The following is a 24,958-nucleotide window of genomic DNA, read 5'->3' on the forward strand; positions in this document are numbered from 1 at the left end:
AAACACACAGTTGGCAGCCTTGTGGAGACCTTCCAGAGTGAATTCCTCAAATCGGAAACCATGCCAAATGGTTTACACTCTGCTCAGGAACGTATAAGACATAATCAAGGTGCTTTTCGAAAAATCTAAGTTCTTGATGTAAAAAGTGATAATCCATGACATTCAGCGGTGAAAACATCACTGATGTCAGAAAAACCCTGACAGTTTTTTTTTTTAGCGTTTTTTTATTTTCAGATTTAAACTAAAAAATAACAGCAATTCCTTACGCTAAGATTCATGATGAATGGTATTGTAGAAATGCGGTGACGGTGATGGAGCCTGTCCCAGTTGTCATTGGGCGGAAGGCAGGATACACCCTGGACAGGTCACCAGTCCATCACAGGGCAGACAGACAGACAGACAGACAGACAGACAGACAGACATATACATTCACACTCAGAATCAAACACACATTCACACTTAAAGGCAATTTCGCTTGTCCAGTTGGCTTGACTGCATGTCTTTGGACTGTGGGAGGAATTTAAATAAAATATTTTTACATTAACTTACACTGAAAGTTAATGTTTTTTTGGTTCTTCAGAAAAGTTACCATTTTGGAGGCAAGGTTTTTGCCATATCAGTAATATAGCAAAAACCTTGCAATAGTCAATAATATGCTCTCTATTTTTAATACAGTGGCTGAAGCAAATGACCACTCCCAGAGGAAAAATATTCTTTAAGACTGTCTCAGAGAAATAAAACAGATGTCAATATTACATTAATGAAGGATCACTGATTTCTGAATTTCTCCTAAACCCCCCTTAAGAGAAAAGAGAAGATCAACATCTGCATTCTGCAGGCTTTTTGAAAAAAAAATAAAAAATGCTAAAGGCATTAACTGCTGGTTCAGTGTTTGCCCACCCTCGTTGATGTTTTAGTGTTTTTCCTGCTCCCAACACACCTTATTCAACTGATCAGCTCATTAACAAGCCCTTACTGAACTGAAGTCGGTGTTTTTTTAATATGTGTTTCCCTGTCTGCCCTGCGATGGACTGGTGACCTGTCCAGGGTGTATCCTGCCTTCCACCCAGTGACTGCTGAGATAGGCTCCAGCTCCCCCCACGACCCAGAAGGATAAGCGGCTGAGAAGATGTGTTTGTGTTTCCCTGTGCTCTTTGGAAGAGAATAACATCTTAATTCAGCGCTTATATGATGTTTCACCCTCTGTATAATATGTTACTCCTCTGTGAAGAAAAGACTTATTTGGGTGCAGATTTTGTATGCTAATGACCACTGATCTCACTGGCTGTCTTAGTGGATAGGGTGGGGTAGTGGGGTGTGGCTCTTGTACCTTGTTGGAGAGCTCAACAATGTCTGCAGCAGAGCTTGTTTACGCAGAGAGGAAGGTATGAAAACTAAATCTAAGGACGCACAATGATGTTGTAATCATATCGGTACTACTTTTTAAAAATCATTGGCAGTGGGCCAATGCATGGATTTCAGACTGATATTTGATGACACATTTGTTGTATGCCATCTGCGCTTCAGCAAGGGAGAGCTGATAAAAGCAAGGTTCAAGTTCATTTTCACAGCATTTTATCTCTGCATGGCCGTCTTTGTGGAAGGGCACGAGTTGTTTTCACAGCCAGAGGTTCTCGCCCCTCATTGCTCGCTAGAAGCTTATCACAGAGTCACAACAGTATCTTGGTTAATCTGATAAGAGTTAGTGAAAAATGTTGAATTTGATTTTAATTAAAAATGTCTGAGCTAATTTACATTCCACTGGCAGAACAGGCATTAAGGGGCTGCAGAAAGAGATACGTTAGCAATGTCATAACAGTACTGTTTTACTGTTCATAGAGGAAAGAGCAGCTGTGACGGTGAAGTCTGGGGGAGTGGGACTGGTGATTCAAGGTGGCTCAAGATGTTTATTGATGTGATGCAATACAGCGTTGAGCAGCAAATCTTAACAGCTTGTAGAAACACATTTTCTGGAAAAGGGAAATACACCAAGTGGCAGCGACTACGACGCAGTTTCTAAGATGGTAGATACAGTGCGATAATTTGAATTGGCAAGGAAAATTCAGTAATTCTTCTTTAAAGAAGAAAAAGTAATTTAGAGGTTAGACCAGTGGCCCTCACCTCCAGTGGTACAGCCCTAGTTTTCTGACTGTGACTGGGTTTTGCACAGTGGATAGAGATTCCACCCGTTCCACCTTAAATGATGTCACAGTTACATTCACACAACTGTACAGGCGTTAGTGTTTAACTGCTGCACTACTTAAGGTGGAATGGAAATTAAAATAAGAAGCTAACAGCTGTCTCAAGAGATCAGCGTATCAAATTCAGGGCAAGTCTAAGGGATTAAATTGCCCCTGACAGTAAAAAATGGTGACCTTAACTTTTAGTTTGTAGCATATTGACTGTTGTGATTGTGTGTAGCAGGAGAAATACAGTTAGGCTGTGTCCTAAACTGCATACTACTGTTCTGTACATACTAAATGAATGAATGAGCTTCTAGCGGTAGCATGCCAGTTTTGATATACTATTTAGTGTAGTAGCATGTAATTTTGGACTAAGCATTAGAGTTTAAGGTGGGCTGATCTGCATTATGTAACTCCTGGTCTGAAAACAAGTCTGACTCTGCCCCTGGATACTCACTAGCTCTAAACACAAAGGATGCCTCAATGTCTGTGATGTAAAACTCTTATGTTAGTCATGTTTTAAAATTTCAGTTTGATTGAGTGATGCTGCTTCTGTACATCTTAATTACAGCATGAACAAAGGCCTCTTTTGTCTTTTTGTCCTAACAGGAGGCAGAGCAGTGTTCTGCCTGTACGGCTCTCCCAGGGGAATAAGGTCAGAGAGGGAACAAGTGGAGGTCAGTCGCTTCTTCAATAGAGAAAGATTACATGGAGCACTGGTGATTGCGTGCTATTCAAATGTCTTTCATGCTCTTTTCAAGAAAAAAAACCCAAACTGGCATCTGAAAAATGTTTTAATAATAAATAAGGTGGGAAATGACAATGTTTAGTTTTACTCTAAATATGAGCTCATCAGTCATGAAAAGTTGGCTGACAATTTAAAGCAGTTGTACTTTATCTTAACATAGTAAACACCAAACAATGATGGACAGCACAAGTTTTTTTTCCTTAGAGAACATATTCTCACACACAAATGTTCATTAATTGAAAAAAGGTACTGCAATAGCATGAGTCCAAACCATAGAAGCAGCTATGTGCTAGGAGAGCACAGCGATGCCTCGGAATACCACATTTCAGGTATTCCTCACTTCCATTCCCATAATGAAGTCCTGCTTTACTCCTGTACAGCATAGAAAGAGCCAAGCCCAACGGCTTGGCAGATAAAAGTCCAAAAGACTTGCTGTTTGGCTGTGGCAGACATTCGTATTACAACAACAGTGCTCCTGTGGGATCACATCACTCCTCAACACAAAATGGAAAGGACACTCGTAACTCAAGCCTTCTAAAATCTAAAAGATATCGCCCATTGCACATTTTCTTGTTTCACCCTCACTTAAGTGCATTTGTCTCAATGAATGTAACATTGTCATTGGTTATGAGATGACAAATTGCTACTCCATGGTCTATCCCTATTCGGGTAACGTGATTACATGTTTTTTGTGTGAGAAGAGAGAGAGAGAGTTGTCCCATTTCCATCTTGTTCATTTGCAGAAATAAAAACGAAACAAATAAGCCTTTCCTCTCATCCGGCCTCATACACACGATTAACAAGAAGTCATCTTCACCATATAAATGTAGAACGCTCCATACATAAGAATGGTTTAAAATAAAAAGTTTAGTGATTGTGCTTTTGAAACCAAAGTTTAAAATAAAAAAGTATACAATAACAATAACATCAAGAACAAAATGACAACAGTGCATTATAAAAACAAATCCCACGGCAGCACTTCTTTCATCGACTCAATGATTTGGTAAATTTACAATAGTGACCCTCGTAACCCGACGCAGAAAAGAAGTCTGGAGAGCCGTGAGAGGGAAGACCATATTGACCATACTGAAGTACTGGATCACAGTAGAAGAGTGAAGAAAACTTCTGTTTGTACTGATGGTCCACTGATGCTCCCACGCACAGTTTCTGTTACACTCCCATAACGCTCAGGACCCCTGCTGTGAGAACACACCTGCTCAACAAACTCACACCAGGCAATGGCGCTTTAAAGCAGAAAGAATCACCTACTCAAAAAAACCCTCAAAAGCATCCAATTGTTCCTCTTTGTTCCTCACTCTGGAAAGATTAAATATTGAAACAGATAAAAAAAGAAAACATTACACATTGGTCAGTCCTTTTTTCCTGTAAAGACAGATCAGATCATGTACATAATTGTGAATGACTGTAGATGGTCTGAATCGTGTATGGTCCACAGTAAGATGGGTTCCACTCGGCCATCAGGATCCTTTCTCTCATCCTGACTGGACCCTCAGCTCTCCAGCAGCTGTGGACAGAAACAGCAGGACGGTTTATGATCAGAAAAGGTGCTTAACCAAGATAGCAAAGATATCTTGAGAGCTGTAGCTATAGCATTGCTGTCATTACACGCTGTTTATATCATAACCTTTTCACAATATTATTTGAAAAGGGTGACTTTGTGTGAATATTTTATAATGCATGGACCAACAGAAAACCTTTCAAGTTTTTGTTAATTTAATCAAATAAAGTCAGTCATTCTACAGAATCTTACCAAGACAGAATTGTTCATAAAGCTGGTGACAGGAACCTGCCGTCTTAAGCACTAGTGCCTCCAAAAGCTACCTCACAGAAAGCTATTAGATGACATTATTATGAATATGTTGTCTGATGCTTGAGATATTGTTTACTGTAGTTTTAAGATAAGATTTTGGCCTAAACATCTTTTTAAAACACATTCACAGCAGAGACATACATGCAGGGCATTTTAAGGCAAAAGAGTTGCCAATATTTTACTTTCAGATTTGTCAATATTTTAACTATACATAAAATCCACAAGACAAATGTAGCTTCACTGCTCACTTTGGATAGTATGTAGTGGACATCTCTATGATTGGGTTGTATGCATTGCAACCTCTGGTTCCTGTCACCACCACTGTAAGGAAATCTGTCAGCAAGTTTCTCTACAGTGTACTATTTTTCCATCAAACTACTGTGAACGACTCTGTTTACACCTCAACAATTGAGTTATATAGTAATTTTGAAAAGTCCCATTTAAGAACCCTCTCCGTTTTAATTTACTTCCTTCATAAGCAACAAGAAGAATTTATTCTCAGAGCAGCAGAGCTAGTTTTTGTAGGAGAAGCTGGAGAAGCAAGTCAAACTGACACTTAATATTGTTACGGTGATATAAATGATACAAAAGCCAATCCAATCTGAGAACTCTGATGTACTGCAGTGATCTACACTAATTTGAGTTTGACTTGAATCTAATAACAGTTATCTTGTTTATTACCTTTTGGGGTCATAGTAAAGACAGCAGAGTTTTTGGGGGAAATTGGTCAGGGGATTTTGGTTGCTGATGGGGTAGAGTAGAGTGGAGACTGTTGTTCTATTACATGTTGGGGAAATCAAGTCCAGGCTTATTAAACCCAGAAATGCAAACCTCCTACAATAGTACCCTTGATGTTACATGAAAGTAATGAGCTTTATAGGGAAATCAACATCAAATAGCTGGAGCAAACTGTGTGTTTAGGTCTCTTTAGGTACCAACAATTATGATGAACATATTTTGAGGCAGGTATAAACTACAAATTTTGCCACGATAATGATGTTGCAAAGAAAAACTACCACTTGTGAAAGAATTATGTGGTCATGGTTTAAAATGTTTAGCCTTAGAATGTTTAATATGACTCACTAGATAATGATTTAGAACCTTTGAATAAAGATAGCTTATGACCAGCTTCTGACAGTGTCAGCCATTTAGGCCCATCATTAGAGCATCCTTATCGTATAAACTGGGGCAACATAAACAATATCACACTAATTTTAGCCAACATGTTATTCCTATCATCCCGAAAGGCTGCTATGAACACACAGTCTGCAGCAGGTTTAAGGGTTTTGGGTGATAAGCAGCCTACCTCTAACTCTTCTTCCTGGGGAGAAAAGGCCCCCAAGCTGGGGAGTCCTGCTTCGCTGGGGTTTCTGCGTCCCCCTGGGCCCACATCTCCCCGCCTCCTGCCCCCAGAGCCCCGGGACGAGGCAGAGCTGGAGGAGCTGGGAGCCTCCTTCTGGCTTTGTGCTGAGGGGAAGGAGGGCCGGTTGTAAGGAGGAATATCCTCTGCAGCTGCAGGAACAGAGACAGAGCTAGCATACTCAGACATTTAAACACTGAAGATATTGTCACTGTCCTTTTAACTTTCTCTCTCAGAAACAGTAACCTTAGAGAATAAGGGAAATGAATTCTTTACTTTTAATGCAAATTAATGAGATTTTTCCAATTAATTTTTGGAATATGCCAGATTTTCTGTATTCTACATGCAAAGTCATTAAAGTTTTTGTGTTTCTTTTCTAAAAAAGAAAAAAAATTCTAACATGAGCCACTGAAATTGCCCTTTCCACAGTATGTAACAAGCATGAAGTCAATGTTGGGAATTCATATTTACAATAACTCCAATAGTTACAATCCCTCATAATTTACCTGCTTGTTGACGTGCTTTGCTGCTGCCTTTGCCTCCATGTGGATTCCGATGTCTGTCATGGTCTCCTCGTCGATCAGCTGATCCCTCTCTCGTCCGGTAGCCTCCTGCGCTTCCTCTTCTGTCTCTGGCTTCTCCACAGCCCATTCTGGGCAGTGTGGCGCCCCTCTCTTCATAGGTACACCTGGAGCCGTGGCTGGGAGACTTCAGGCCGGCTGAGGAGGGGCTCAAGGGTACGGATGGGTCTGTGGGAAGGAAAAGACAAAGTTCCACTCTCAATTTCACATTGGTTTTTTTGTGCTTGTTTCTGTGACACACAGTGTAGGTGTAGAAATGTAGCACAAATAATCCAGTGACTTTTTTACCGTCTGTGTATTCCTCGGGTGGTGGTGGTTGTTGCTGCTGCTGCTGGTGGTGGATCTGGTGACTAGCTGCATGCTGCTTGTGCCTTTTGTGTGGCTTCCTCTGCATCACTGCAGTGCTCATGTTGCTGTCTGTGGACACTGGGCTACTCGGGCGGTGGCCAATGTGGTATTTCTGACCTTAAAAGGGGACAACATACAGCATGTCAGTCTATACTAGAAGACTTTAAGGGATTAACCTTAAATCCAGTTCAAATCCCAGCCAGGTATGGGCTGGAATAAAAAATGACCAATGGACATTTTCCCCAGACAAGACTGGTCACATTATTAAAATAAATGAGTGAATGAATGCATAAATAAATAAATAAAGGGGTTGGGGGGGTGGTACTGCTAACATGATAGGAAAGGCCCACTGGGAATTCTGATAGACTCAGTGGCCTGTCCCTCTCTGAACAAGCCCTTATCCCTTTCACTCACCCCCTCCTCCAATGTCCACAGGCCCTGGATAATGGGCCACTCTCAGGCCAGCATACTCAGCCGCCGTGGCGACAGCTTGGGCAAAATCAGCATCGGTGAAGAAGGAGCCGTCAGAGGAGCTGATGGCGCTGGAGCGGCCGGATGATGCGTTGTCCTCCTCGGAGGCAGAGCCCCAGCCATTGATCATGGAGCCTGTGACGGAGCTCTCCAGGTCACCAGTGCTGGAGGCGGGGGTCTGCTCCAGGCCTCTGTGCAGCTGCAGACGGCGGGGGAGAGGAACCTGCTGCTGCTGGTTCTGCTGCTGAGAGTGGTACTGTGAGCCCGGATGCTGCTGATATTGCCTAAGGCCCGACTCTCCATCCGTCTGATCACCTTCTTCCTCACCTTCTAACTCCAGCGTCCCACTGTCCAGCGCTAATGGGCCAGAGATGTAGCCGTAGGTGTGAGTAGGTGAGAGGGGCCGGGGTGGAGGAGGGGGGCTCACTGTGTGTCGTCTAAGACAGAGATGAGAGTTTAAACATTAGAGATTTACATAATTGCACAATTAAATTTAAAAAAAATTAAATTTATACAATTTTACCCCAAATGTAGTTAATCAGCCAAAAAATAATTACTGTTCATAGTTTGCTTCTTCAGTTTGAGCTAAAAAAATGTAATGCAGCTACCAAGTAACAGAAGCCTAAGCCCAAAAAATGAGCATTGTGCAAACTTCATGCCTAATTTTTCACACTTTTGCCTTCATGTGCATTGCTATACTCAGTAGTAGTGGCCACCTTGAAGTCTGGATTCTGTCTGCGTCTTTGTTTACTGTGCTATACCAGTATTAACTGGAGTGCTATAAGTTTCAAGTACTCGTAGCTACATTAGCCTTGCAACTCCATTGGAAAAACCAAAAACTTTCACATAGCAAACATGTCTTGGCTGATCCATTTGAGGAAATAATAATAATAATAATAATTTTATTTTTGGCTGTTCATTTAATAGTGCAGTTACCACATGGTAACATGTTAGAATTCTCTTTATGGAAGTGATGTCTATGTAGATAATATGCCAAAATGTGTAATGTTAGCAGCTTCTCTGCATCATGAGGTATTAGTACAGTACCTGCGTTCTTCATTGTTGTTGTTTAGGCCTGGGTGTAAATCCCCTTGAGGGGAGGGGGTGAGCGTGGCTGTAGATTGATGACTGTAGGACATTCCAGCAGGGGAAGAGGCTGCCCCTCTGACAGGCGGTGTGGGGCATCGGTCCATACTCTCCTGCTCTTCCTCCTCCTCCATCTCCCCCTGGTGCAGATACATGCGGCTCTGAAGCATGGGGCACTGGGGGTCTGGATCAAAACTAACGACAGAAACATTCTGCATTAGGGAAGGCAAAGTCATATGTGGTCTCTTGCTTTTAGAGTCTACAGGAACTGTCTCAATTCTGAGTGTGTGTGTGTGTGTGTGTGTGCCTACCTCTTGTCCATGGGCTGTAGGTAGTCCTCAGTGCTGCGGCTGGGTGGGGGATTCAGAGGGGGAGGGGGCAATGGCTCAGCCCAGTTCACTGCATTTTGTTTGGCTAGTTTAGGTGTGCGAGTAGCTTTTTTATAATTTTGACTCCCTGATGGGGGGAAAAAAAAGGAGACTCATAAGACATTCTACTTTTTAAAAATAAACCTTTTCTAATTCTGAAAATACTGTAATTTATTGTGATTCTTGAAACTTTTTTAAAACTCCTTGCAAACTACAGTAAGGACATGTCAGTGGTCAATAGGGATGTACATGACCTCACAAATGTAAATAGAATTACAGTTCTTTAGGAAACGATCTGATATGTTGAAATCTAAAATTTTACCATGACTGATTTTTTTAAGAAGTTCTGATAATCATTTAATGAAATACAATTCTTTATGCAGAATTTTTTGTCCAAAAATGAGTGCATACTTTTCTGAATATCATAATTACATTAAATTTAATATCATTACTGTTAAACTGCCAGTTTCAGGTGGATGCAACATGACGCACTGATGCATTTTTACAGCCCTAGTGGTCTCAGACCAAGACTGGATGAAAAAGCAAGCAAGACGGGTACAAATTGCTGTAGCTCTTTTTAAATTACCTGCAATGCAGCCCCCTATACTAAACCAGTATCCTTTTAATGACCCACCCAGGATCCCCTCAAGTGAAGAGTCCTTTACCAGTGTGACAAGAAAAAGAGTTGACACTTGAATGACAGCTCTGAACATCCTCATGGAGTGTGTGATGGTGCGAGTGCAGGCGTACCCGAGGTGCTGTTGCTGCCTCTGTCGGAGCTGTGGTAGGACCCTGCCGAGCTGTGCTCATTTGCCTGGTTATAGGGGATGGTTGGAGGCAGGCTGACCTCACCCCCTCTGTAATGATCTAAGGAACCAGAAGAAAATGTGTGTATCAAACCAAAAAAGCACCTACAAGCACTAAAACATGACAAAGATCTACACTGTCTAAAAGAGCCGTAACATTTAGTTTCAAGCCACATCACACACAGAATATCTCTCTGCATATTGTATAGTGTCCATAGCACAGACATAACTGTTGTTAATAAAAAATAAACAATGTATATACAAATATCTTCAGGCAACATGTGGAAAGAACAAAAATAAATAAAAATTACATAGTGCTATTTTAACATTTGAGTGTAATCATTTGTTTATATGCTCACCCTTGTTCAGTCTGTTTTGTTCCATAATGTTAAACTGGAGCTGTGATGTCATTTCCGGGGGCTTTGGTTGCTGGTGTTTCCAACGCTTGTCATTGAAGTCGCCAGGCCCTGCCCCTGGCCCCGCCCCACTGTTCTTGCTCATGATGTTTGACTGGATGAGCTGGGTTGTGGCGTAAGGTGTGGGCTCGTATGGTGTAGGAGGACTGCCTCCAGGTCCCATGTAGCAGATACTGGAGCTGTTAAAAGTCTTCATCTCATTGAGTTTGTTGGACAGGTCCACATCGCTGTAGACAGCAGAGTCCGAGCCCATCAGAACCCCCTGCTTATTATCCAGCTGACTGTTGTAGTTAGCAATGCAGTCAGCTGTAAAAACAAGAAGAACATGCAGATATGAGCAGAAGTGACAAGCTATTGTGCCTAAAGCCAAAGGTTGTTTTTATCAAAAGCAAATATGCTGATTCATATTATGAAATAACAATCAGCACAGTATTTTAAACAGACCTATAGTGGGCTGGAATAGAGTTTAGTATGGCTACAACTATTAGTTGACTCAAGATTAATCTCCAAAATGGCAAATTTACAAGAGAGGACAGAAGTATCTATACTTTTAATGTAAAGAGATTTTATTCCTATTTCACACAATGTACAGAGCAGCTGCTGCTGATGGAGAAAAATAAAAATTGACAAAAATGGAGACGTTTTCCTTTGCAGAGCGACGATATGTCATTCTAAGAGATTGTAAGACAATACAGGAAGCTTTAAAGGTGATATGGCTTGTATTGTTTCATTGCATCAAAAAAAAAAGAAAAAATGGTATTTGCATTTTGCACAGATGGAGCTCTGAATGATGGTGATGGCAGAAGGAAAGGAACCAGAGATGGGATAAAAGTTAATGGTAGAATAATTAGCTGATAAAAGTCCAAGGTTAATCAATTATAGAAAGTTGCAGAAGAATATTTTAGATAAAACATGCACTATACAGTCATGTGAAGAAGCTAGTACACCCCATAAAATGTTTCCTTTGAGTGTACTGTACACTCAAAATCTGACTTTGCAATCATTTAAAAATAAATTAACTGAGATGTCTTAATCTGTTGAAAAAGTTAAAAACATCCCTGGCTTCAGTAACTGGTAATGCCCCTTTTGACAGAAACAACTTTATGTAGGTGTTTCCTATAACTCTCTACCAGTGTCTGGCATTTACTGGGAGAATTTTTTGCCCACTCCTTCATGTAGCATTATTTCAACTGTCCAATGTTTGAGGGGCTTCTTGCATTTATAGCATATTTCAAATCCCCTACAGCATTTCAATGGGATTCAGATCTGGGCTTTGATTAGGCCACTCCACAAGTCATTCCTTGGTGGATTTACTTGTGTGTTTGGGATCTTTATTCTGTTGGAAGGGCCAGTTGTTGAGCCTTAACTTTCTGTATTCTCTGGTACAGAAGAGGATTTATAGTCGATTCTATGATTGCAAACCGGCCACGCCCTGAGGCAGCAAAGCAGCCCCACACCATAACACTTCCACCATCATGCTGTACAGTTGGTATGAGGTTCTTCTGATCAAATGCAGTCCTTACTTTTCGCCAAACATGGCTTTTGTACACTGGCTAAACACCTTTCCCTTTGACTCACCTGTCCATAGCACATTATTCCAAATATCCTGGTCATGCCTAGACAATGACTAGCAAACTTTGGTCTTGCCCTGATTTTATTTTTAGACAGCAAATGCTTCCTCCTGGCAAACCTGCCACGTAGGTGGAACTTGTGCTGTCTCGTTCTAATGGTAGATGCATGCACTTTGACATCCACAGTGGCAAGAGCTACCTGCAGATTCTGTGATGAAATTTTGGGGTTCTTAAAGACTTTTTTCTTTTAGCATCTTATGGTCTGCTCTTGGGCTAAATTTGCTGGGGTGGCCTGGCCTGGAAAAGTTGGCAGTAGTTTTAAATCCTCTCTACTTGTAAACGATCTTCCAAACAGCATAGAGACTGATTTCAAATATTTTGGAACTTATCAAACCCCCTACCTAGACTCATAGGTATCTACAACCGTCTTTATGAAGGCCTCAGAGAGCTCTTTTGAGCAAGGCATGACGATACCCCAAACTCCAATATCAAAGAGCAAACCAGACCAGATATTTGAGGTTTAGAATGGTGTTCTAATCATTAGCACCTGATCTCAATTTGACACATTTGAAGAAGTGATATATAGGGCTGTACTTTTTCCACATAATGAAATGACATGTTTATTTTAATTGGCCATGTCAGAGTTTGTAGATCCTTCTAATCAGTGAATTTTTTAAGTTGCTTTGAGCGGCAACCATTGCTGACACAGGCGTTCAATTGCAAACACACTGATTTAAAGTAATGCCTATACAATGGACAGTCTGGAGCAGCTGCAAACAAGCCTAAAGTCACCATTCCTATTGCCATTCTCCACACCTGCATTACGGAGCACCATCCATTACCTTAGCAATGAGTTGGATTGGCATTTGTGATCCAGAACCAATCATCCAACACCGGTACCTGACCTCATTAACGTTCTTGTGACTAAATGCAAATAAATTCTCACAGCAAATGTTCTAACATCTAGTGTGAAGCCTTCCCAAGAGTAGAAGCTAATACTGCAGCAAAGGGGGACAGCTCTCTATTAATACTTTTAATTTCAGAAAGACGAGATGAGCAAGTATCAGAAAACTTTTGGACACAGTCTACATCTATACATATTAGAGATACACAATGAATAAATAAAACTTTAGGAAACTTACAGAAATATCTAACAGCATGCATGACCAAAATTGCTACATAACCTTAACACTCTTAAGGTACAATGTCTTGTACTCTGAAGTCATGTAACATCATAGGCTCGACTGTCAAATGTGGGTAGGTGTCTTGTTGGAGGTGGTGTTTCATTTGCGCAAGGCCGTGTGCATCTACAGTGACGCAACTGATCGATTTCATCTCCCACAACAGAAAGAGAAAATTGTCACAGTAAAACTTTTATGAATCTGAGCGAGCACAGATGGGCAGGATGTGGAAGGCCACAGTCAAGGACACTTTTTTCCTCCCACAAAAGTACACAAACAGGGATCAATGCAAGCTTTCCACCTGGGCAGGTCAATAGATCTGAGTATCTAAAACAAACCTCCAGAGCACCCATAAAATGAAGTCTGTTTTATTGCCGGAAACCAATTAGACTGACGCTGGCTTAGTGTCTTCCTCAGCGTCTCTTCGCTGAATACTTGCTGCAGTAGGTCTGGTGAAAGGCACTAAAGGAGTGACCTTATAAGATGTCTCTTATAATTCTGAAGTATGTAATACACATTATACATAATGCAAAGCAATCAATTTCTTAAGGCTTATTTAATCGTGGGTGGGTGTTTATCAGGGTCCCTCTTTTCAAGGAGGCTGAAGCAGCACCACTAAAGTGACTCGAGATTAAGTGAATTGTTAAGGATATAGTCAAGAGATATGCATGTGTACAAGCCAAGAGCTCAGACACACCTATTCTTAGTTTAGCAGGGCCAGATGTGATCTTGCAAGGACAATACACATCTGGAGACAACGTATTAATTTTTTGATTGCAAACAAGGCTACACCCCCTCTAAAATCCACCCCCAAATTCCTCTAGTCTGTGCTCTTTACACGTCTGGAGTACAATTGATAACACAAGCAAAACAAGCTAGCTGGTAAAACACCATCAATGGCTTTTCTTGCTAGAAGTAACTTATTTTTACTGCATGTATTGTGTAAAAATTAATTATTTAAATGGTTCATGCTTGTGTTCTCTACAGCTTTTTAGCCATGCTAATTTATGTTACATATATGGGCTAACAACAGCCTTGTTGTAATGCTGACAAGCTTAACATCACTCCCTACTTGGATTGGCTTAGAAATTGTTACTGTCTAAATGAGTCTGTTTGCACCTCCAATTACCCCAACATTTCTCAGGTATTCCCCTGATGTTCTCATTATGAGAAGTGATCAAAAAGTGTTGCATTTAAATTCAGTTTAGATTTTGCAAAATAGCCCTTCTTTGTCTTGATGCAAATCTCTTTGCTTTTTCTCTACATTTTTTCCTTTTTTGTCATGAAAATAAATTCATAAACAGGCATCAGTAATAAATTCATAAACAGGCACACTTTATCTGTGAAACCAATTTCAAGCTGAAAAAAGCTTTAAGATTAAGAAAAAATGCATTAGATTTTGTTTGTCCTAACTTTTGACTTGTACTGTACATTAGACCCTGCTTCCCAGTAGTTGTCATTTTCAGGTATGGCCCTTAAAAATAAGATGAGCAATTCCATAGGAGAACCACCTTTGGCTCTTTAAATAGCCTTTAAATGGATGGCCTTTCAAAAGAACCAATTTTGCAAATAAATTGTAAGTAAACCTGTTCAAGTTTAAAGGGCCTCCACATAATACAGGTTCTGTAACAATTAAAAGGTACTAAAATTGTATGTCCAAGCCAAGAACCATTTAGGAACAGTTATTTTTAAGAGTGTACACAAAAACAGACCATTCACACGAGTCCAAAGGTATTCAAATCTAGGCCTCTAATCCATCAGAGATATTGTAAATCAGTGGAAGTTAACCCAGCACATGTCATTACAGACTGGTCACTTTAATCATCACACCTGACCCATCAGCAAAGGGAATGGGGGGAAATCTATAGTGCCCAGACCCAAACCTTCAGGCCTCTATTTGAATGAACTGGGGCATGGTCAGCAACTAAGCGCTTTGTGACAAATGTGCAACATCTGGGCTGAACACTAAAACCTGTTTGGCATTCCTTTCAGGCATGTTTGCTCCAGTTTGAGGGTAACGGCAGAAACGTCAGCAGCAGCAGGTGATCTATTGGAGTTTTTCAGTCAGTATGAAAGGGAACGGTGCTGAAACATTTTTGAGGCTCTCCACAATACGTTGTTCTACAGATCTAACACTGCTTGAAAGATTCATGTGCTCAAAACATCAATGATTGAAATGCTTTGAAATCCCTAACAGAAAACCTACTTGTGCAGCTAAGCATGAACATTTACATGTGCCTGATTTGCTCCAAAAAGCTCAAATAAGGTGCTTTGCAGAACTTTATTAAACCAAAGCACCAAACATGCCACAAGGTGGTGACTAAAGCACTTTTTTTCTAAACCACAGAAAAGACTTACATTTTATTCTTACTAAATTTAAACATGGAACTGAAAACCAAATCAGTTCACCTTTTTCGTGTTTTGTTGTCTTGTGTATGCCTTCCTTTTTCTTTTAACTTTAGACATGTTGATCTAAATTTGTTTCTTCCACACACTCAATTATTATTCATTTTCTCTCTCTCTCTCTCTCTCTCACAAATCAACTCAATTTTTTCACTTTTTTCCCCCTCGTGTCTTTCCACTTTTATACAAACCTTAAGGGCAAGCAAGTATCTGCGCTAGTGTAACAGCTCTATCTTGTATTGTGTCTCTTACCTGGCAGAGCTCAGCACTTTTTAAACCTTTTATTAAGCCTGGCTAATGGCCATCAGGTGAGCTCCCTCCAACGAGCTGAAAACAAAGCAGGTGAACCTGCTTTTGCAAGCCCAGGACATTGGAGGTAAAGCTTTGTATGCACTACACAACCTTTAAAACCCAAGCTGATTATGAAAAGACTGGATATCTTACACTGTCCAGCTGATTTTTGTAGATTTATATCTGGTGAGCAACAGAGCTCTAACTATATAGATTATAGGTCTGTTACCCAGCCGGGGCCTGAGAAATAAGGGGCCCAAGAATAGCCTGGACTCTGTTCCTCAGCCGGTCGACCAGGGTCCTTCCTGAGTGGAGTTTGCATGTTCTCCCCATGTCTGCGTGGGTTTCCTCCCACAGTCCAAAGACATGTAGCCAGGCCAGCTGGACATCCTAAATCGCCCCTAGGTGTGTGAGTGTGTGTGTGTGAATGTATATGTCTGTGTGTCTGCCCTGCGATGGACTGTCAACCTGTCCATGGTATCTCCTGCCAATGACCACTGGGATAGGCTCCAGCACCCCCCGCGACCCAGAAGGATAAGTGGCTTAGACAATGTATGAGTAATTTGGGCTGGGTTTGGGCAATTTTTCATGTACAATGAGTTGGTCATGGCTCGGATTTGTGGCACCACCCAAACAAACACAAGCACTCCCTGAAAACACTAATGCTGCAATGGAAGCTCTTACCTGGACGGCTGTAGGTGGTCAGATTGCTGTCGCTTGTGCCGTTGCCCCCGTTGCAGCAGTTGATGCTGCAGTCTTTGTGATTGGCACAGGCGTTTGGCCATGAGTCTGCTAACCATGGCTGATTGGCTGTCTCTCCCATGTTCAACAGGCCAGGCCTGCAACATAAACAGCATACATATATTAACTATGTCTCCTTTTACAGGAAAGGGTGCATATCGCTGTTGTCGGAACAAAACCTCCAAAATGGTAACTTTACAGGAGAAGGAAAAACACTGTACTTCTAATGTAAGTCAATGGAACCAGACTTTTTTCTAAGTAATTTTGGGCCATTTTTTTTTGGTCCATTTACCATGAAATTTACACACAGTGTAAACAGATACAAGGTTTTGTTCCAAAAGCAGCGATATATGCATATATTCTACTAAACATTTATACTATAAAAGGCCCACAATACACAATAACTACACATAGAACCTTTTACCACATAGCATTTATCGCACAGACATCACTATTTATGATGACTGAAATATTGTCAGTCACATCAAAACATCATATTATTACATTAAGATACATTAAAAGTTCTGAACTTTTTTCTTTTTTTCCTACAGTTACCACTGTTTGGTTATGAGAGTGATGATCTTTTGCATATTACATATCGCAAAGTATGTGATGACGCCCTGTTTATCCACCACATCTCACGCGCACATCATTACTGTGGTAAACTAACATTGACCGTACAGTGCGCTACATGATACACAGAAAAGATTCAGAGGAGACGATTCATAATGCAGCTCGTCAAAATCAATAAATCATTCCACTCTGACTTCTTTGAGGTGACTTCATAAGCTCAGCTCCAGGGGCAATGACAAGAGGGGCAAAGCATCGAACAACACCATTCCAAAACTTATGTTTCTGACACCCCACTGAGCAGCATGAATCTTTAACTGGCAGCAGAGCTGTGAATTCCAAACAGCAGCATCTCTACATGCAGGGAAAGAAGAAATAACTTCTCTCTAGACTGATGAGCATCTGCAGGAGGTGAGCTTAGCTTACATTCTGTGTTCACTAAACCTGTTCGTTTTCTGTCTCACTAGGTACATGTGCGGAGGTTTTCAGCGTTTCAGCTTGGCATGGCTTTGCAGAGCTAAAATTCTTCGTTTTAAAGCGTAATGAGATCGTGTTTGTTCCATTGTACAGTCATCCGGAGATTTAATTACAGGTATGCAGGCAGGCATGCAAATTCACACACCCATCCGGGAAGGTATTATGACAGCGAAAATGCCGCAGATCACAAATCTATGACGTGGTTTCTGGTTATGCTCTTTTCTATTAAATATCATTCCCGCAACAGCTATTATTGAGAGCATATCATGATAGTAAGGGTGGGGGAGTAGAAAAAAAGAACTTTAATTGTTTTCTTGGCTCAACATCTCCCCCTAGTGGATAATATGGGAAGAGTTCAAAGCCCTTGTTTAGGCCAAATTCACCCAAGACACATAAAATAGTGCTGGGTGATATATCGCCTAAGTACCAGCATTGGTGTCACACAACAGTACTGATTTTTAGTTTTAGTGGTATTGAGAGATAAATGTATTAGGTGCTTCAGACTGTTTTGAAATAACATTAAATGCAGATGTATGAAAATTAATGTCTTGATTTTCTGAGTGAAAAGAAGTTAACACATCCTCTACAGAGAACACACTTAAATATTGAATTTTTTTGAACATATTTCTATTTATTTGCTGAGTTTAATGTATTAGGAAAATAATAATGTATAATAATGTATTGTGGCATAATTTTTGCACAAACCACATTTTTGTTTATTTTTCCCCCAATATGTTAAATACAGCAAATACACAGTAAACAGTTGTGCTTTAAAATGAGCACAAGTGTATTCATTGTGGAGGACATGTACTTATTTTCTGTTTATTTCACTGAACAACAAAACTTTATCTCAGTGCTGGAATTGCAATACATTGATTTAGTGAGGAGCAGTAACACTCTACAAGCATTAGATCATTAACTTTATGCAAACCTTAATGGGGAATTAAACCCATTTTTCAAAGGTTCTGCATAATTGTATCATTAAAATGTAAACAAAGTCACTCCAAGTGGTTTGATGACAAGAGCTCAATTCTGGAGAGACTTTCCAAGTTAAAATTGTTCACAGTGGTGGTGATAGGAACCAGACGTCTAAAGAGTTCAATGCTTATCAACGCTACCTTACAGTTATGGCATAAAATGGTTATACTGAATGATGCCTGAGACACTGCTTTATAACAGCTTTGACATAAGCTTAAGCAAAGTAATACCCAAAAGTATTCCATTATTTTAACATTATCAATGCTACACAACAAGCTCAGAAGACATCTGTAGATTCACTGGTCATTTGGAATAGTAAATAAAGCAGCTATACTTGTGTTGCAGACACTCCAACACCTGGTTCATATCACCACCACTAAAAAAAAAAAAAAAATCTGAGGCAGTAAGTTTCTCTACAATTAATCATTTCACATCAAACCACTCTGAGTGACTATGAAAAATTGGTGGAATTTCCCATTATTATCATCCACACCATGTTGGCATAATTTATGCAGAACAGTTGTGATATTGAGTCTAATTATCATTCAGCATATATCCTTTATGCTCTCTCAAAACACAGACGCACAGTAGGACTGCACAATATGGACAAAGTACCAATAATAGTTGAGATTATATTGCTGCATACTGCAACTGCAATATGGCCTATGTAACCTCTAATGTTAAAGGGTGTCTATCATTGTAAATTGTGCTTTTTTTTCAAAATAAAATGGCATGATATTGTATGTAAAGTGTTACAGTTTCAAAATGTGCTATTTACTCCTCAGTCCATAGGGTCTATATATGAAAACTAAACTGCAAAAATTTCAGTTCATTGTTTTCGGTATGTCACAATACATCTTCCTATTCAGCCTACAGCTGTTTAACCCCAGCCACTAATGTTGGGAGTTATGGGGACTGTTTCAGTCCTGATTTTTGAATGAGGCACAATACAGGGCAGCCAATCAGAACAAAGGTCATCTACATATACATCAGTCTTAAAGACACATTAACTTAAACAGCCTGTTTAATCTTAAGGTTTAAAGGCAGGTTGGAAAATGGTCAAGCAAAAATGTATTGTGACTGTTGTGGTGGCACATAAACTCAGATAAATGTCATAACTGGATGTCAGGCAAAAGAAAAAAAAAATCAGTATATGAAAAATGCAGGATATGGGCTCTTTAAGGTTACAGGCTGGGCGGCATTATTTTGACCAATATTATTACCAATGTTGCATGACCAGAATAAATTTAATTCTGGATTCATCAAAACACCCACAGAAACTTGCTTGACGCTATTCATTTCTATTCAATTTATTAAAGGGCTCATTTGCATATTGTGGCCTTTTGCGATATCAGTATTGCAAAAGCCAATATTGCAATACATAATATATTGGCCAGCCCTAATGTAATCCCAAGCAGCCTTAAAAGTAATCTTACTTACCTTCCAGCACTGCATACAGCTTCTCCTCCTCGCTGATAGGCCACTATAGCAAGAGATAGAACATAAGCATGAATCACACTGTCATAGAAGACAGTCACAAACCAAAAGCCACTGGCACAAGGACAAAAGGACATGCCATCTCATGCTTACAGGACACAATCTCTTTTACTAATCCAAAGAGAATGCACATCCCCTACATGACTCATGTCATCCACCTACACTTACAAACAGCAGTAATGTACACCTGTAAGTGAGTGCAAACAACATCTGGGAAAGGCAAGAGAGCCAGATCTGATAGACCAGCCCCTGGGGCTGCTGTACGAGAATTGTGACGAGAATTAAAGTTCAAACGCATCCTAATCAGCGTGTGATTAGTCACTGGGACCGCATGCTAGGAGCCCATCCCTTCTGTGGCGACAGGACTAGGGGGCAGCGTGGGTCTGCGGTTAGGGGAGTGCTGTGGGGCATGTAGGGATATGTTAAAGAAGTTCAGTGCACAGCAATCAACCTTCTAAACACACACTCACACGCACACAAAATCAAGATTCCATCACTACTGCACATCATCTTTAACCACCACAAACATCTCTGGCATGCCAAGAACTAGACAGGGCACGGAGGGCATCTAAGCGGGGTCTGGAAGTCTTTGAAAGCATCCAAGTGTAGTGAAATGTTGTGCCAAATTGCAGCATATATTTTCTCACGATTATAATATTTTGTAAACATCAGAAGCAGAATGTAAAGGTGATGAAAAGTGTGCGTACCTGTTGTGGTGAAAGTGAAGGATGGTACTGTGGAGAGACAGAGAGAGATATTTCATTTACACTGGAAACTGTAAGGTAAGAATTAAACAAATAAAATGACACAAACAGCAACTGTGGTAACCAACTACAAATAATACATGAAGAAGGGAAAATGCTGCCAGCATTGAAGTTTCACTTCAAATACAATTCTTCAGGAAGTGATTCAGTCCATTATGAGATCTCATTTCACTACAGTTTGATTCACTGCAATCATTTTGGTACGATTTAGCATTAAAAAAATATATATATATATCCACATAGGAATCTTTCTTTAAGAGTGTAGTTCAGTAAAATGTTTATTCTATATATATATATATATATATATTTACTGAATAAACATCTTACTGAACTACACTCTTAAAGAAAGATTCCTATGTGGTTCTTGGCTTGACCGTATGGTTCTTGGAAAGAACTCTAATTGGTGCAGAACCTTTATATCATGTGGAGGTTTTTAAACTTTATAAAGGTTCTTCAGACTCATCTATAAAAAAAGAATTCTTTAAAGAAGGTTTTATAACCCCCTTACCTTTCCGCACAGTTTTTGTAAAATGTAATATAAAATGCAATAAAAAGAAGAATTTATAAGATTCTTTTTGGAAACCTTCTCTTCTGGCATCACTCCAAAAGCTCTTTCTGGGCCTGAATTTTTAGGAGTGTATACACAATGGCTTCCAATGTGGCTCAACTGATTTACAGAACCAGAATCTGTTTTATAAAATTAATCGTAATCATTTGCAACATCAGTACATCTGAACTGCCACCTTCAGATCCTTAGATCTTTTTAAATCACCACCATTTTAAACAACCAAACCACATGAACATGTATGTACTATGAAGAGATCATCCTCTTATGTATTAGTGATTTGTTTTATATCTTAAAGCTCCAAATCTGAACAGCTGTGGTGCTGGACGGATGTGACTGTGGTTCCAAACAGTCTGAGAATGAAGTTAGTGTTACAGCAGCATCACTCTGACTCTAACCATACCCTTAATCCTCCATTCCAATTGCCTGACACAAGAGCACATCAACAACACGCACACACACCCATACACACACACGCACCCCCCCCTAAATGTCAGCTGCTGAATGTCAGTGGCGTCTCTGACGTGCTACTCCTCTGATCATTAGGCTTTTTGAGCTCTGGTGGAAAGATTACCCTAACACTTTTTTTCTACCATGTTATCAATTTAGCTCCCTGCCTCGATTCCAAGATGAAAGCGGATGACACTGGTCATGCCAGACAGTACCGGCGGAGGGGGAATGTGATGGACAGCAATGAAAGAAATGAAATTATCATGGTGACAACACGGCACAGTGTGATCTGTATTAACCCCTGCCTTGGAGCGACTTCTAGAAGGTTCTGATTGCACCATCTGAGCCAATCACCTGTCTACACTTCATGTCACTTATTTTCATCATATGATTATGAGCTGCTCCTGCTTCCACATGAGAGTGTGCGTATCCTCTATCAAACTGCAGTCTTAAAATAACATGTTGCTCTGAATTTTGAGTTGCTTTTAGAGAAAGGTCCCTTTTGATTCATAGCTAAGAAACTGCATGATGTAAGAGTCATGGGCTGGTCTTTCATGTAGTCATTTTTGGTACACAAACTTGGGAATAAATCTTCACCCCTAAACAAACTGCAATTTACTCAGTATATTACAATATATACAGTGTTACAACCTTCTGGAACATACTGCAATTTCCTATAGGCCTAGTTCTGAAGTGCAAAGATATTTAGATAATCTCTAGAATGATTTCATTGTATTTTCAGAATTTAGTATCTTAATCATCTGCATATTGCTCTGTAGGGCTCTTGAGGAGAAATCCTTAAATAACCCCAAGATTATTCTAGAATGAGAAGCTCCTGTCACTCTCAGGAGATCAGCAAGAAAATAATTCCATGAACAACATGGTTAAGAAGAATTTTCTATGATTTTTTGTACAAGCAAATCTGGTTAGACTGTGGGAATTTACTCTATAACAGTGGTTCTCAACTTCAGTCCTAGGGACCCCTCACCCTGCACAGGTTCAAGCACTTCCAAATCTAATGAAGATCATTAACCCCTCAAAATCCCAGTCTTATTACATACTAAAGCTTATCATTCAGTAACTACAGGGACTTCAGTGCAAACTGGTTGAGCTATTTTTAGTTATAGAAGTATGTAATTAAACTTTGGGCCTGCTGGTGGGCCCTGGCCTTTTAAGGGGTTAAGGGCTTTATAAGCAGTTGATAAGCTGGATCAGGTGTGTTGGGAGCAGAAAGTAGTGGAAACTGTGGAGGGTAGACTACCCCCAGGACTGAAGGTGAAGACCAATACTCAAATTTCATGCATATCAACATGTGTTGATTTCATGGAAAGAGCTGTGTCCACCGCCCAAATGGTAACATCCCTAATAACACACACAACACCTCCATTCAGTCCCCAAACACGTAAACATACATACCCTTACGAATGCCAGCGTAGCTGCTGCTGAGGCCGCTTCTCTTCTTACGATGGCGGTAGAGCCACACACTGAAAACCATGAGCACCACCCAGCAGGTGGCGCCGATCCCAGCGATGAACGCAGGCTGTTTCACCACATCAGAGATGTGAGAAAAGGTGTCCCGGTCATCCATACTCTCCAAAACCTGGCCAGACGAGTCTGTAAAATGATAACAACTGCGTAAATCAGCACTAATGCTAATGCTAGGCCAAATGTCTAATATGCACCTTAATGAGCCCCTTTTATAAGAAGCCTCATTTAAACTTTGCTGCATCAACAAAAATAGAGCCATAAAGTTCACCTAGGGACACATTAAAGTTCTTTGGATGAAAATGAAGAACACTGTTTCTGCTCATGACCTCTAAAACTCAAGTAGCCTTCTCAAATCTGATACTGAACTGTTCATGTTCAGCAGTGTATTGTGTGTGTGTGTGTGTGTGTGTGTGTGGTTGGGAAAGCATCAACAGAACTGCTAAGGCAAAGCTATAATTATTTGCGACTTCTTTAAACCCCAGGAATGGCTACAAGTGCCAGGCCGTTTTTACACACTACAGCAGCAGAAACCTGCTAACAACAGCAGATCAAACTCGCTAAGACCGATGTACACATGTTTTCCTTGTTTTCTGTTTGCAAACTCTGAAATGAATAATTCTCGAGTGTGTATAGTTCAGTGTTTGCCTATGTGAACTGTGACTTCAGCAATTAAGAATACGACTTCATGTTAAAGCTTGCCTTAACTGCTTGGTTAATGCCTGTATGTGTGTCTGCATGCGTGTGAGTGTGTGAGTGTGTGGCAGTGGCGGACCATGACTATTAGAGCTAGGGCTTCAATTTGGACCACAAATTTCAAAACTTGCTTAAAAACTGAAGATAAAATGCTATTAACTTCTGTTAGCGCTCCTATGGGATTCTTTTAATATGTTAGCGCTAAGCTAACAGCAATGAACATTAACTTTTTTTGGCCATTCTAGATTAAACACAAAGATTGTAAAAGACATTCTATTTTATCTGATGCTAGAAACAGACATATTAGCATGTTTCCTTGTATGCTGTAGTTTTACAGTCACTTTTTCAGTAAAGAGTCCTGGCACAGAGCTTCCAATGCTGTCTTCCTTTTCGAATAACTGAGTGTGGTTAGTGTGGCTCACATTCCTAGTTAGTGACATATCTAGGACTTCCAGAAGGTCTAGAGTGATGTTTTGTCTCATATGTCCCATGTGTTGTAAATCAAAAAGTGATTGGTTTTACTGTCACTTCCTAATTATGTTAGTGGTTAATTTGACGTGTTAGGCATTTAGTTTAGCTCCTGAAGTCCTAACCAATGGGAGAGTTTGCTTGACTGTATTTTCCTAGATATCAGAGAAAAAAAAATCCTGACTAGGACAGTTTCTGTTTGGCGTTTCAAGAATTTAAATCTTTTGTTTCCAACCAAAACTAAACAGTGAAATAAGAGTATTACTACAATACTGGCAGAGCTTGAATACAAGCATGATAATTCTATTAAATAAAAATGAACTAAAAACTAAAGACATGTATTTTTTTCTAATTCTTAAAAATCATTTGGTCTTCTCTGAGGCCCTGAAGAATCCCCTCTGGTGTGTGGGATTGGAATCGCTCTAACCTAGCTGAAAAAAGGTGACATCACTCTTGACCCCAGGGCCAGCCCCGTTGCTAGCGGCGACCTCCACACTATAGCGAATGCCAGGGGACAGGCTGGGGATGACGACGGAGAAGGTGGAGCCATCCACAGTCCGGTTGATGTGGTAACGGCTCTCGTTGCCAAGGCACCAAATCTACAGGGGAAAAGAGGAGGAGAG

The 24,958-nt window shown here is 40.3% G+C and overlaps 1 protein-coding gene across 3 annotated transcripts in view; it reads right to left on the reverse strand.

Annotated features, from left to right (window-relative positions):
* Window positions 1-3,632: 3,632 nt before the first annotated feature.
* LOC118824279 (roundabout homolog 1-like) overlaps window positions 3,633-24,958 on the reverse strand; it is a 288,995-nt gene continuing 267,669 nt past the window's right edge. For all 3 annotated transcript variants that reach the window (XM_036594306.1, XM_036594308.1, XM_036594307.1), the window contains 14 exons: window positions 24,763-24,934; window positions 23,103-23,300; window positions 20,615-20,641; window positions 19,851-19,893; window positions 16,329-16,483; window positions 10,142-10,504; window positions 9,727-9,843; window positions 8,920-9,064; window positions 8,570-8,803; window positions 7,466-7,959; window positions 6,992-7,168; window positions 6,629-6,871; window positions 6,069-6,274; window positions 3,633-4,456 (listed from right to left, as the gene is read on the reverse strand). In XM_036594306.1, coding sequence (XP_036450199.1) covers window positions 4,442-4,456; window positions 6,069-6,274; window positions 6,629-6,871; window positions 6,992-7,168; window positions 7,466-7,959; window positions 8,570-8,803; window positions 8,920-9,064; window positions 9,727-9,843; window positions 10,142-10,504; window positions 16,329-16,483; window positions 19,851-19,893; window positions 20,615-20,641; window positions 23,103-23,300; window positions 24,763-24,934 — 2,589 coding nt within the window. In that variant the 3' untranslated portion in view covers window positions 3,633-4,441. The remainder of the gene's footprint in view (window positions 4,457-6,068; window positions 6,275-6,628; window positions 6,872-6,991; window positions 7,169-7,465; window positions 7,960-8,569; window positions 8,804-8,919; window positions 9,065-9,726; window positions 9,844-10,141; window positions 10,505-16,328; window positions 16,484-19,850; window positions 19,894-20,614; window positions 20,642-23,102; window positions 23,301-24,762; window positions 24,935-24,958) is intronic.

This window comes from Colossoma macropomum, unplaced genomic scaffold, assembly GCF_904425465.1.
Source record: "Colossoma macropomum unplaced genomic scaffold, Colossoma_macropomum, whole genome shotgun sequence".
Classification (NCBI taxonomy): Eukaryota; Metazoa; Chordata; class Actinopteri; order Characiformes; family Serrasalmidae; genus Colossoma; species Colossoma macropomum.